Consider the following 13,546-nt stretch of genomic DNA (forward strand, 5'->3'; position numbering starts at 1 on the left):
TAGTTTATATTGTCGTTAGATTATATGAAGAACTCCCCCCTCCCAATCTTCTGTGCCTGGAAATCCCGGAGGGTCTTAATCGGCCACCGGCATTGATAACAATAATTAGGAATGTAGTATTGTATATATTGAAATAAAATTTCAAACTTTGAAAAATGTACAAATATCGCGTGGAATTTACATTTCTGTAAAGAAACTAGCGGTATATAAATTCATATGTAGCACAAGAAGAAACTTTTATAAGGTTTTTCCAAAATGCTTAACATTCGCTAGCGAAAACAAAATGCGAGAAACGATTTAATTTCGCTTAGCGAATTCGTTTCTCACCTGCCTTCCGAGAAATAAGCAGAGAAATTACATGCAAGTAAAGGCAAACGTCATTAAAACAAAATGGCGGCCGACAAGAATTGACGTTAACTTTTTTGCATTTTATACACAAAATGTTTGTTTAAAAAAAATGGCATATCGAATAGTCTACATTCTCTAATAATTTTATTAAACTTTAAGAATTATATCGTGTGACAAACATGAAATAATATATTTTAATACGTATTTAAGGCTTTTTAATTTTAAAAATTAAAAAACTTACTGTAAGCAAACTGACAGCGTTCGATAATCAATGTCCTTTAAATGAACGTCCTTATAATAAAGGTATCTTTTTACCAAACAAAACACGGAGCTCGTTCATCTCCATAAAAAAGTGATTCAACATCGTAGCTAGAACGTGCTAACTTCGCTGCCATCTTGAAATTCCCTCTCTATTACGTCAAAAAATCCGTACTTCCGATTGGTACAAATATTTTCGCATTAATGCTAGAGCGACCCGCAAAAGAGAATTAGCCAGGAATTCTCTATGTATCTAATATAAAATACCGGTAATTATTACATGAATATGCTATAAATTATAAGTTAATGCATTATGCATTAAAAAGTATCTAATTGTTTTTAGCAACGCAGTTATTACGTAAATTATTTTTACAGGGAAATTTCAGACTAAATTAACAATACAACAAATAAATGAGCGCGTGACTAAATTCAGGGCTAAAAGCAACATTGAAAGCTTAGAAGATATTAAATAAATTTTAATACGAGAAAACTTTGCAAACATTGCATTAATCTTGTTTAAATTTTACCAGTAATCAACCCAGATAAATTTTTAAATTCTAATGTAAATTAATGCTCATAAATAATACGAGTGTAATTTTGGCTGAAAACACTATAAAAATTAATATCGAGCAGCCGTGTAACAATTTTTAACACAAATTCAAATAAAATACAAACTTATTTATCCACTTTGTGATTTTATTCAGAGAAACTTCTCTGTTTTCATAACAATCTTTTATCATCATCCTTATGAAAGCAACAAGCTAATCTACTCTACTAACAAAAAATACAACTGGCAAAAACACTTTTACAATCTTATTTCAATGTTAACGTACGTATTTATAATCTCAAAATTATATTAAACTCAAACATTATAAATATTATTTTAGTTTTTCTAAAACAAAACAAAAATCAAACTATCAGTGATAAAGCTTAATCTGATTTTTGTAGCACTTATAACCTCTCTGTGTCTGCATATTTGTTTATCAACAACAAATGTCTGACTGCTTATTAAATTTTATAAGTGTAAAAAACAGAAAAATGTTATTAATATTTTATAGTTTATTTTAGAAAAACTATATTTGTCTTTTAACAAATACAATGAAATTTTTGAAAGAATTTGATATGGGGTTTATTGCAGTCACGATAATGTACCCTGCATATCACAAAATTTTACCAAATGAAAGTAACATTGTATTGTATGGCATTGCATTCATTTACTTAGACTACTTTCAGTAAAACAAAATCATTTTTATGCTTTATACTGTATAAGAAAAGAGAAACTTAATAAAAGAAAAAAATATTTTCAGTCATTAAATATTTGAGAAAAACAAGTTAACATTTTTTGTATTAAGTACACAAATATTCACACAGATGAAATATTAAGGAGTATGAACACCATCTTATAATTCAAATAGAGTCTACCTAAATTAAAAATATAATCTTTGGAAGAGGGCAAAAAATCTAGGAGCTGGAATAGAATCACCTGATGAAGTTTAGAAAAATTCTTAAATCTTTTCATCCTCTTCTAGAAATATCACATGATTGTAATTAAAGTACCCCATTCAATACTGTCTACAGAGATATTTAGCAATCCCAATTACACCCAATCTAATATGGTGACATTCCACGTGGAAAATACTTCCATAAAAAATTAGTATCAAAACTCATTACTATGAAATTTTTGGCATTGCAAGCTTGAAACATTTTGCTTGTATACAAGACATTTATGCTATAGTTATCTTAATGATGCAAGGATACTTCACAATGTGGTTCTTATTCCAAAGGTGATGGCAAATGTCCCCATAGCCATCACATGAATTCAAAGTGCCAAATTAGTGAGTTTTAATATATCAGCTTTTTATAGAAATGTTTTTCATATGTCCTGAAATGTCACCATACCAAATATAGTTGCAATTGCACTAATAATTCTTTCTCCAGACAGCATCGAATAAGGATACTTTAATTACAATAACTTGAAATATGTTAAAAATTCAATTTTTGGAAAACATTTAAACTTTTTCAAAAATAATTTAATTTCAAATTAATTTGAAATACATACTCAAAAATTATATTTTTTAATCAAAGAATAAATTAAATATCCCTTTAAGAAAAATGCTTAGAAACTTTATAAATGATAAGAAAAAGTGGCTTGGATAATTTTAAAATTTTATGTAAATTATAAACAAAACATTTTATTTAATATTAGTTAAGAAAACTAAAAATAAATATTAAATAATTAAAATTAATAACTAAAAAATATTTAGTAAATATTTAAACATTTCTTTTTTTGCTCTTCTTTTTAATAGTATTAAAATGGCAAAACAAAATATAAATTGAGATTAAAATCATTTTGCTGATAAAAATAACTTACAAAATGTAATACTTTGAATGATTTTAATAAAAACTATAGAAACTGCATAAATTGACTGCAGAAAAAAAAAAAATCAGAATTCTTGTGGAATCTCTTGTTAATTATAAATTAACTAAACAATAATAAAATTATTATAATACAATCAGAAAATACAACATAAAATAAGTATTTTATTTTATACAAATGTACAAAATAATTTCCATTTCTTTCATACAATTACCCAACTCATCTTAGGCAATTAATAATCTACATTTGAGAAATTATATATTGATGCAATATATATATATAAAACATTGCAATACCCACACATATGATAACTTTTATCATATATTATTGAAAATTTGCATAAATTAAATATACATACAGTATTTACTATCTTATGTCTAGTTTTACTTTGATATTAATTGCAGCTAATTCTGTAACAAGGTATCGAAAAACGTAAGGAATAGAGATGATATCTACTGTATCGTCGGTATTGCAAGTGATGCATTTCCAAGACGGAACTTTTTCTTTACTAAATGGTAAATTTTCATCTATTACGGGCTTTTCAAAAAGTGGTGAAAGAAGACTGCCGCATTGTCTACAAACATATGCCTGCAAAAATACATTGAAATAAATATTATTATTTTTTGTTTTAAGAATATTTTGATGTTTAATAATAAAATAAACTTACCATAGACTTATCAGAACAATTAAAAAGTCTGTCATGAAGTAAAAATGATGTTCCATGTGCCAATAATGAATCTCTTTCCATTTCTCCGAATCTGATACCACCGGCTCGTTTTCTTCCTTTAACTGGCTGGTGTGTCAAAATATCAATAGGACCTGTTGTCCGCACCTATTATAAACAAATTATTGATAAGTACCAATTATAATTATATTATAATTATAGATATTAATTATAAGTTATATCTAAAATCCAAAATATTCTATGTATTATTCCAAATTAAGAAAAAAGTATATGTAAAGAATTTTTAAAAACCTGAAATTTATCTGCAACCATATGACGTAGTCTTTGATAATAAACAACACCAAAGAAAATGTCAGCTTCCAACTCCCTTCCATCAATTCCACTGTACATTCTTTCAGTACCAAAATAATTATAGCCAGCTAAAAATAAAAAACTTTTTATTAATGGGCATGTCACAGGATAAAAAATAATAATAAATTTTAATATAATTACTATAGTACATAAAATCTGGTTTTAAAGATTATGGAAATTAAAATCAAATATAAACCAATGTTAATAAGTTACTAATAATAAAAGATTTTAACTGACCCTAATTTTATATTAATTACAAAGCTACACGAACATAGCCATAAACTTATTTACAGCTAATGTGCTCTAAATACCCCTCAATTTAACAGACTTTGGATTTTAACACACAATCAATTTAACAGACTTTCAGCTGTAGTGAAAAACCCCTTCTCACAATTAGTCCATTAAATTAAAAGTCTATTATAATTTGTAAAATTTTAATATGATTAGTATTAATTGACAATATTTAATTTCTTTTACACACACAGAAATGCTAATGCAGTAAAAATCACTTTGTTTTTTTTTTCTTTTTTTGACTCTTTCCACTCTGGTTACTAAGAGGGCCTTTATTCCCCCATATTCATTGAAGGTTTGGCCCATGCTCACAAACAGAATGGCCATGTGATGAATAGTGGGATATGACATGTCCTCAACAGACCACTATGAAAAATTTTTGGGCCCATGTAAAATTCTTGGGGTTTTCACCCATCCAGATTTGATCCCAAATCACAAAACTGGTAGTCAACATCAGTCATCTTGCTGTCAAGTAAGAACATCTTCTGACAAAAGTTTAAAAAAACTATTCAATGGGGTTAGATATTACTTTAATTTAATATATATAAAATGAGAAAAAACTCTCAGCCTATTCTGACTTCATAGGTGACATTCAAATAACACTTAAATCAAGAAAGAATTATTTTAATTATTACACTTCATCATACACCTATAAGTTTCCTATTGATATTCAGACACTTTCTTCCTTTTTTTTTTGGTGACTCTGAAATTGCAATGATAAAGTTCTATATAGTTCTAAACATTTTAAAAAGTAATAAAACTCATTCATTTTTTTACTAAAGTTGTTTGTTCCATATTTAAGTAAAATTTACCAAAAGATATGAAAAAATAATAATATATAAAACATTGCAATACATTGTTGATAATATCATATTGAAAGAATATGATATTATCAACAAGAATTCAAATTAAAGAAAACATTTCTGCATTAAGAGAAAAGGAATATTTAAGATGATGAAATTATTCAAAAGAAAAAATTTTTTTAATAATTTCTTTATATCTTAAAAACAGTTTTTTAAAATATTTTTAGTACCAAATTAAATTATATAATCAAGTTATTATTATTAATTCAAAATTTCAATCCAATTTTATCCTTATAAGCAGGAAATTAAGCAATATAATGTAAAATAGCTCTATGGGGAACCTCTGTAAACTTTGAACTATTGACCTGGAAGTTTTGCAATTAACTCACCAATAATGAGAAAGGCTTAAGTTTAAAATTTGAGCTTTCTAGACCCAGTAGTTTTTTCTCTAGGAGCATCTGCAGTGCCTGGCGAAGAAAAGAAGAAAATATTTGTTCACAAATAATGAAGAATGAACAAATATTTAAAAATATTGTATTTTCCATTTTGATTTCGCTCAGAACCAATACCATCGTATAAAATAGTCTGCAGCAGAAGAGGGGTCTGGACCCAAAATGCATTCTGCATAATGACAATTTGAAAAACTTAATTTGTTCATCTCTGTATAATACATTCCTGTATGATAAGCCCTTATTTTATCAAATTACATAATTTAAGAAACACAAAAATTATTTAAGTGTATGAAAGCTACAGTAAGGGTCTAGAAGAGCTTTGTGTGGCTCAAGAGCCACAATTGGCCACTATAAGTATATATGTTAAATAATTTTTTTCTAAATTTTAAATTCTATTGTTTTGATATTCAATTTGTTTAATCAAATCAAAACAGGTGATTGCTGTTTTATTAATGAAGTAACATTTTTAGATTATGTATCTTTCCATTCAGTTGCCTTAATTAGCAGTCTGTTTGCATCTTTTCATATTCACTACAATCACAATATTAATAAATGTCATTGAAAAAATATCTAATTGAATGTCATAATCAAAGTGAATATCTTATAATAATATAATTACATTTGCCAAATGTTGACCTTACATTTAAAGATACAATGTATTGATATCTAAAGTCAAAACTTTAATATCATCAATTACATCAATATACTTGGAAAATTAAATTTTATTACCTTTTTGGAGTAGTTCTCCAAAATATTCAGAGGCAGGATAGGATTCAGAAAATTTAAAAGCTGTTGCATCATGAACAATTCCATGAAGAGAAGCAGATTTTCCAGCCATACTTTCAATCATCATCCCTAAATTGTAAGTTTTTCAATATTATTTATATAATAATAAATTATATTTTTTCATAAAATATTTAATTTAATTTTTCATTACCAATTGTCATTCGAGAGGGAAATCCATGTGGATTAAAAATAATATCTGGAACCATACCACTTTCTGTAAATGGCATGTTTTCAATTGGCCATTTTTGACTACAAACACCTTTCTGACCATGCCTACTAGCAAATTTATCTCCTATAATAGGAGGTCTCTAAAAAAAAAAATGGAGAGTTAATTATATTCATATTAATTATAAATTTATCAATTTAATATTTATTTATTATTATTATTAAAACCAATAACTATAAAAACTATATTTAATATTTATTTTTGAAAATAAATTACAAATGATTACTGTTTCCATTAATTAAATTATTAATTCATGGATCATCATCTGATGTTTAAAAGGGGGATTTCTAGAATATTAAAATATTTAATTAACATACTTATTTATAAAATGTAAAATGTTATTTTGATATGTTATATTTTATATCAAATTCATTAAAATAAAATTATAAAGAAAAATTACATCTCAGTTCATATTTCCTTTCTAAAGATTGTTTTGTCCCTCCTTCAAGTTATCTATCACTTTTGAAATAATAAAGCAATCTCCCATATTCATTCTTTGCATAACTTTTTCTTATTTCTGTCTTGCTGCCTTTGCCATATTTTTGTAAAGTGAAATTTTCTGAAGATATTAAGTCTTCATTAAATGTAAACAAAAATCTGAGAAATATATATGATAGACAGAAGACAATCTCATTTGTACCTGTAGGTGTAATTATTTAAGATTTATGTTTTATTGCAATTTTATTTCATATAACACCTTCAAAATAGATGAGGTTTTGATAAATTATAACAGTGCAGACATCCCTACTTAACATCATTAATCAATTCAAGAAAATCAGGCATTCTGCAAGAAAAGCTTAGCAGGAGCCTATTTTCCATTACTTTATGTAGAAAGAAAAAAACTATAATGTGTTATGCCAACCCAAAACTTCTGATTAACTCTTGAAAACGTAACAAAAAACACAATACAGCATCTATAATATATATATATATATATATATATATATTATAAATTATTGTATTAAGTATTTTGTATTTTACCTCCTAATATATTGATTTCTGATCACCAAATAGTTAATATAGTTGTTAACAGAAAGTTGCTTTGTATGCAACAGCAATAATATGTACAATTTGCATGCCATACTACAAACACTTCATTTATAAAAGAAATTGCATGGCAAATAATACATAGCAATGCAAAATTTGTTTTAAAAAATGTAGATAAAAATTTACAATAAAAATAAGTGAACATTTGAAACAACATCTCTGACACGTCTGTAAATTGGGGAATTTACTATAGCATCACAAAAGCATATTTAGGCTTTCTGGTATTGAAGATATTTGTATGATATGACACTAATGTTTCCTCCATCACCAGCTATATTAGAGATATCCATTTTTTGACACTCAATGCACTTTTAAAAGTGTCTACACATGATAACTGGTTAAAAACTTGAGACTTTTCCTGTATATTGTTTCATTAAAGATGTAAAGAATTTTTTAGATATAAATATACATTTTTCTTATATAAACAGCAGCCAAAATACATTGTATTGAGAAATATGTTCTATGAAGCTTGGGTATTAAAAGTCAAAAATCATCCTATCAGGAAAATGTTAAGCAGGTAGATGTCTGTATTTTTATATTAAAGTTCATAGTGCAAAGTTCATTTTGAGCACAGTTTCCTTGAACTTTAGTCAAATCTGTCAAACACCTGAAATGGACAGAGAGAAAATTCGTTCTATCAAAGATATTAAAGCTTGTAGCTGTAAAGGATTCACTGTATTAAGACAATAATAAAAATAGAACTGAAACATGGAAAATACAATATAAATACAGCTATGATAATTGATAATGAGATATATCAGAGTAGAATAATTGGAAAATCAAAATTCAATATAATAGTGATTGTTATTTATTTTTTATTTATTAATATCATAATTTATTTATAAAACTTAAGTATTCAATAAGTGATGAATGTTTAGAATGTTGAATGTTACAGATTTTATTTTTAATCTAATTTAAATTAAAGTCTATAACAGCAAGAAAGAAGAAAATTAAGCAAAAAATACAAGCATACAAGAGAAAACATAATAGTTTATCTAATAAATTGTACTAATGTCAAAGAATGAAAGTGAGAAGCTTTTATTAAATTTCGTATATCTCATAATTACTAAATTTTAAAAAACATCATTATTAAATTTTTAATTTAAATACTCACTGGAATCCATAGAGTAATACAAATCTTTTGTAAAATATCAACTCCATTTTCACTGCCTATAATTTTCACATCAAATACATAAGCAGATTCAGTAGACTTATATTTTATTACACGTACTTCATTACTCGAGAGATCAATATAGCTACAAAATAAATGATAAAAGTGATTTTAATTGAAAGTATTTTCAGGTTATTATTTTTAAATTAACTAGTTTTATATTTATATCATTGTAAATTGAGTCAAATAATATTACACTTACAAAAAATATAAATGTAAATTTTAATTATTTAAATATCACAAGTAATTAAAATTGGAATTTCGTGCACAAAAATCCTTGCTGAATAAAATTTTGGAAATTACAGTAGAGCATTGATTATCCAAATGTCGATCAACCGAAACGTCAATTAACCGAAAGCTTTCCAGTTGGCAAATTTAAATTTTCACTAGTGCTGTGGTGCTGTAATCTTTGTCTATGTCTTGGACTACTCCAATATTATTTTTGTTGGTGTGTGTGTTTTAGCTGGCAGCACTGGTGCGACCATGAGAGGGTACTTAAGGACGTGCCAGGATTTGAATGAATTTCAACATGGGATAGGTTAATATATTTTTTGTACATAATCAGTTATCCGAAAAATTGATTTTCCGAACAACCCCAGTCCCCAACTGATTCAGATAATCAATGCTCTACTGTAACTGAGTTAATAAAATTAAAAAATTTCAAATGTTATAAAATGACTAGCAAATAATTTATTTATTTTTTAAATTTACTGTTAATTTTTAGTCAATGGCAAATAAAGTTGTTATGATGGAAATTTTATGATTTAGTAAACGTCAGAGTGAGCTTATACAGTAGAGAGTCGTTTATCCGAACACCAGTTATCTGAATCGTCGATTATCCGAACGCTTTCCAGTCGGACTGTGTCGTGCTGAATCAAACTTTTTTGATACTAGATTTACTTCTAAAGTATAATTTTTTATATTTTTCAATATATTTATTTTGTTTGTACAAAATAAAGAAATAATTTTTAACGATACAATAGCCTTGATTATTATTATAAAAATTTTCTTTATGCTTAAAATCGACGAAAATTCAACACGAAGCGATACGCAACGGAGAAAAATTTCAACATCGGACAGGTTAATATATTTTTTCGTACATAATCGGTTATCTGAAAAATCAGTTATCCGAACAACCCCAGTCCCAAATTGATTCGGATAACGACTCTCTACTGTATTTATTTTCTCAGTCAATCAAAAATCATAAAACTTGAAAACTACTTTATCTGCTAGTTCTCACTTCAATTGACCAAGATGAAAGATAATTAAAAGTGCATACTCAAGTGATGGATAATATAATATAATGATCAATTCTTTATGATAAATCTATATCCTATAAAATCCCAAATGATTGTCATCATTAGTTATACACCGGGTGTCCAAAAAGTTACTGTGCAGTGAGAAACTTGTAATGACATTGAAGTTATATGTATGGCATTGCATACTGGAATTGTAAGTTGTATGTCCTGTAGACATACAACTTTCAGTTTTCTAACACAAAGTGGAAATGCAAATCATACAATTTACAAGTCTCATATGCAATGTAGTATGTATAATTTTAATATCATTTACAAATTTTTCATTGCACAATAACTTTTCAGACACCCTGTAGTATCAATAGCTAGATCAATGATTAAGTAAGACTTTTTATTTCTCTTTAGCTTAAATTTTAAGTATTTACAAATTATTTTAAGATATGCAATCACTTGTTATTTGATCATATTAATCCTCTTTGGTATTTGTGAATATTGTAACTATTAATACATATTAAGATACTGAATTCAAAGAAATAGAAGAGTTCTGACAACAACTCAATGGAAATCATCTAAAAAAAATAGAAAGTGCAAAGCAAGATGTGAATCACAACTTTACTGAAAAAATAATGACAAAAACTTTGGTACTTATATAAAAAATGATGGCCAGATATATATAAAACCCTTAGTCATTAATTCTTATAAGTAAGTAAAAAAAGACCATAATCCAACACATTTTTTAAAAATCAGAATTAGTGTTTTTAGCCTAATTTAAAGGTCATCCTCGCAGTTTTTTTAAAAATAATTTTAGTACATTTAGGCATTTGAATTTTTATAATTCTATTTCTTTGTGATAAAATCTGATGACCTATAAGTTGGGCTAAAAACACTAGTTCTGATTTAAAAAAAAAAAAAATGTGCGCTGAATTATAGAAAAAGCATGTACTTTATTATTTACTAGGTATTTACTAGTTCCAGTATAAATGTATCAAATCCTTAAAAATAAAGACTATGCTCACCACACCAAAAATAATCACTTAAGAATGAGATATTCACTGTCTATCAGCATTAAACATAGTAGTACATTTAATTTACTATCCTTTAATAAGAAAAACAAAGAATCAATAATTATATAAAACAGTGGAAAAAGTTTTTCCACTGTTAAGAACTAAACAGAAATAAATATAGATAATATAAACAATGAGAGATGAAAGAATCTAGCAATTACAAAAAACAAAACCTTGTAAATACATCAAATCAAGCTATGCTATATTATCAAAACTTCTTATTATCTCCATATATGATATATAGTTATATATAAAAAAAGTAAATGAAACATACTTTCAGATTCCTAATATAAGAATATTTGCTTTATTCAAATTGAACTTTCTTTTATCCCCAATTTTTGTTAACATTGTCCCTTTATTATTTTTTTAAATATAATATATATTACACACAATTGGTTATGATTTAAACAATCAAGTTATACTTGATTGTTTAAATCAAGTATGAACCTTTGAATTTAACTGCAAAAAACGAATATATATTGCATATTATATTTTCCCTATATTATTTTTGTTCCTATTTATCCCTTTTGTTTCCCCTATAAAGAATATTAATATAATCTAGTTTAAAAAATATATTCATTAATACTACATTTTTTTTATAGTGGAGCTGCAAAGTATATCAAAGCAATTTTTTAAATTCATGGTCATATTTATCATCTTTTCAAAATAAAAAAATTAATTTTTACCTGCACATCGGACTTTCATAATCAAGTCTTGTTCCAATAAAAGGCAATCCATCTTCATCGATTTTAGTTTTGAGTTCAATGTCCAATTTACGTTCAAGTTCAGTACCAAAATATTTTTTTCCAAACATATACAAAGTCTGGTTACTTCTATCTCCAGCCAAATCTCTCAAATCGACAAAAACAGATTTATAAATACCACCATATTTAAAACCTCTTTCTAATGATGATTTATTCAAAACTATGGCATCTTCCATGTCATAGCCCTGTAATAAAATATTAATGTAAGAAAAATATATAAACAAGTTAACAATTTAGAAAATACATTAATAAATACCTAACATTCAACATAGCAACTACACAAATATTATCATTGATAACATATACATTTACTTCTATCCTGTAGACACTAAAAAGGCTTTTTTTATAGTCTATCAGGGATTCAGCCAATCCCACAATGGGGTGGCCAAATATACCTGGGACATAATCACTCCCAAAAATTTTCTGGGACTTGACCCTGGATTCCACAGAGCACCTTTAACTGCTTGGCTATCCCACAAATAACATATTACATAATACAGTATTTCTCAATCTTTTTAAGCCCAAGGATCAGTAAAATGAAAAAAATTCTATAAACTGCTAAGTTATGTAGCATAAATCTAAATCAAAAGAATGTAATTACTATTTATTGTTTCCCAAAGAAGTCTTTTCTTTTGAAACTATCTTAAGCTGAATAATTGGAATTTTTAATGTCTGTTTAAGGATCATAAAAAAAATGTAAAAGTTTTTAAAAAGTTTTTTACAGTAATAAAGTACAGTAGAGAGTCGTTTATCAAAACACCGGTTATCCAAATTGTCAGTTATCCGAACGCTTTCCAGTCGGACTGTGTCATGCTGAATCAAATGTTTTTGATACTAGATTTACTTCTAAAGTATAATTTTTATATTTTTCAATATATTTCTTTTGTTTGTACAAAATAAAGAAATAATTTTTAACGATACAATAGCCTCGATTATTATTATAAAAATTTTCATTAGGCTTAAAATCGACGAAAATTCAACACAAAGCGACAAGCAATGGAAAAAAATTTCAACATCAAACAGGTTAATATATTTTTTCGTACATAATCGGTTATCTGAAAAATCAGTTATCCGAACAACCCCAGTCCCAAATTGATTCGGATAACGACTCTGTACTGTAATTTAAATTTATTTTATGTATATTTTTATTTAAATTAGTACACACAAAAAACTGGATATGAATTAAAAAAATAAAGAAAACACACCATTTTATATCCAGCAGAATATATTTAAATGAGCAAAAACATTTTTGACCACTTTTTTTACAGGGCTTTCTTGGTTAGAACAGAAAATAATTTAACTGAATTGAACATAAGTGACATTCATTGCCACAAAAGTTTTTGTCTTTGAGGCAAATAAGCAATACTGTACCAAGTATACAGAAAGCCAGACAGCATTAATTCATATATTCACTGGTACTCCTATGATTTAATATCTAATACATTAGCAGAATCTTTTGTCCTATTTACAAATAGCAGTCACTCACTCACTCAACCTACCCTTAGCACAGAAAACAAAAGATTAGGTTATTAACCTGATTTCTTGTTTTCTGTACCCATATACAGTACATGGAATGTGGAATGTTATATTAAGATTAGTTAAAGCCTGTCTAAGCCAACAGATAAACATAAGAAACAATCTAAATTTAAAACAGAGCTTAGGAAAGT

General features: G+C 26.5%; 1 protein-coding gene across 1 annotated transcript in view; it reads right to left on the reverse strand.

Moving 5' to 3' along the window:
* Positions 1 to 3,127: 3,127 nt before the first annotated feature.
* Positions 3,128 to 13,546, reverse strand: part of Polr1B (RNA polymerase I subunit Rpl135) — a 49,692-nt gene continuing 39,273 nt past the window's right edge. The window contains exons 20-26 of the mRNA XM_067269469.1: positions 11,802 to 12,064; positions 8,739 to 8,880; positions 6,503 to 6,659; positions 6,295 to 6,420; positions 3,960 to 4,087; positions 3,651 to 3,815; positions 3,128 to 3,571 (exon numbers count right to left, since the gene is read on the reverse strand). Coding sequence (XP_067125570.1) covers positions 3,350 to 3,571; positions 3,651 to 3,815; positions 3,960 to 4,087; positions 6,295 to 6,420; positions 6,503 to 6,659; positions 8,739 to 8,880; positions 11,802 to 12,064 — 1,203 coding nt within the window. The 3' untranslated portion in view covers positions 3,128 to 3,349. The remainder of the gene's footprint in view (positions 3,572 to 3,650; positions 3,816 to 3,959; positions 4,088 to 6,294; positions 6,421 to 6,502; positions 6,660 to 8,738; positions 8,881 to 11,801; positions 12,065 to 13,546) is intronic.

The sequence above is a fragment of the Centruroides vittatus genome, unplaced genomic scaffold (assembly GCF_030686945.1).
Source record: "Centruroides vittatus isolate TY-2023 unplaced genomic scaffold, ASM3068694v2 contig_350, whole genome shotgun sequence".
Lineage (NCBI taxonomy): Eukaryota > Metazoa > Arthropoda > Arachnida > Scorpiones > Buthidae > Centruroides > Centruroides vittatus.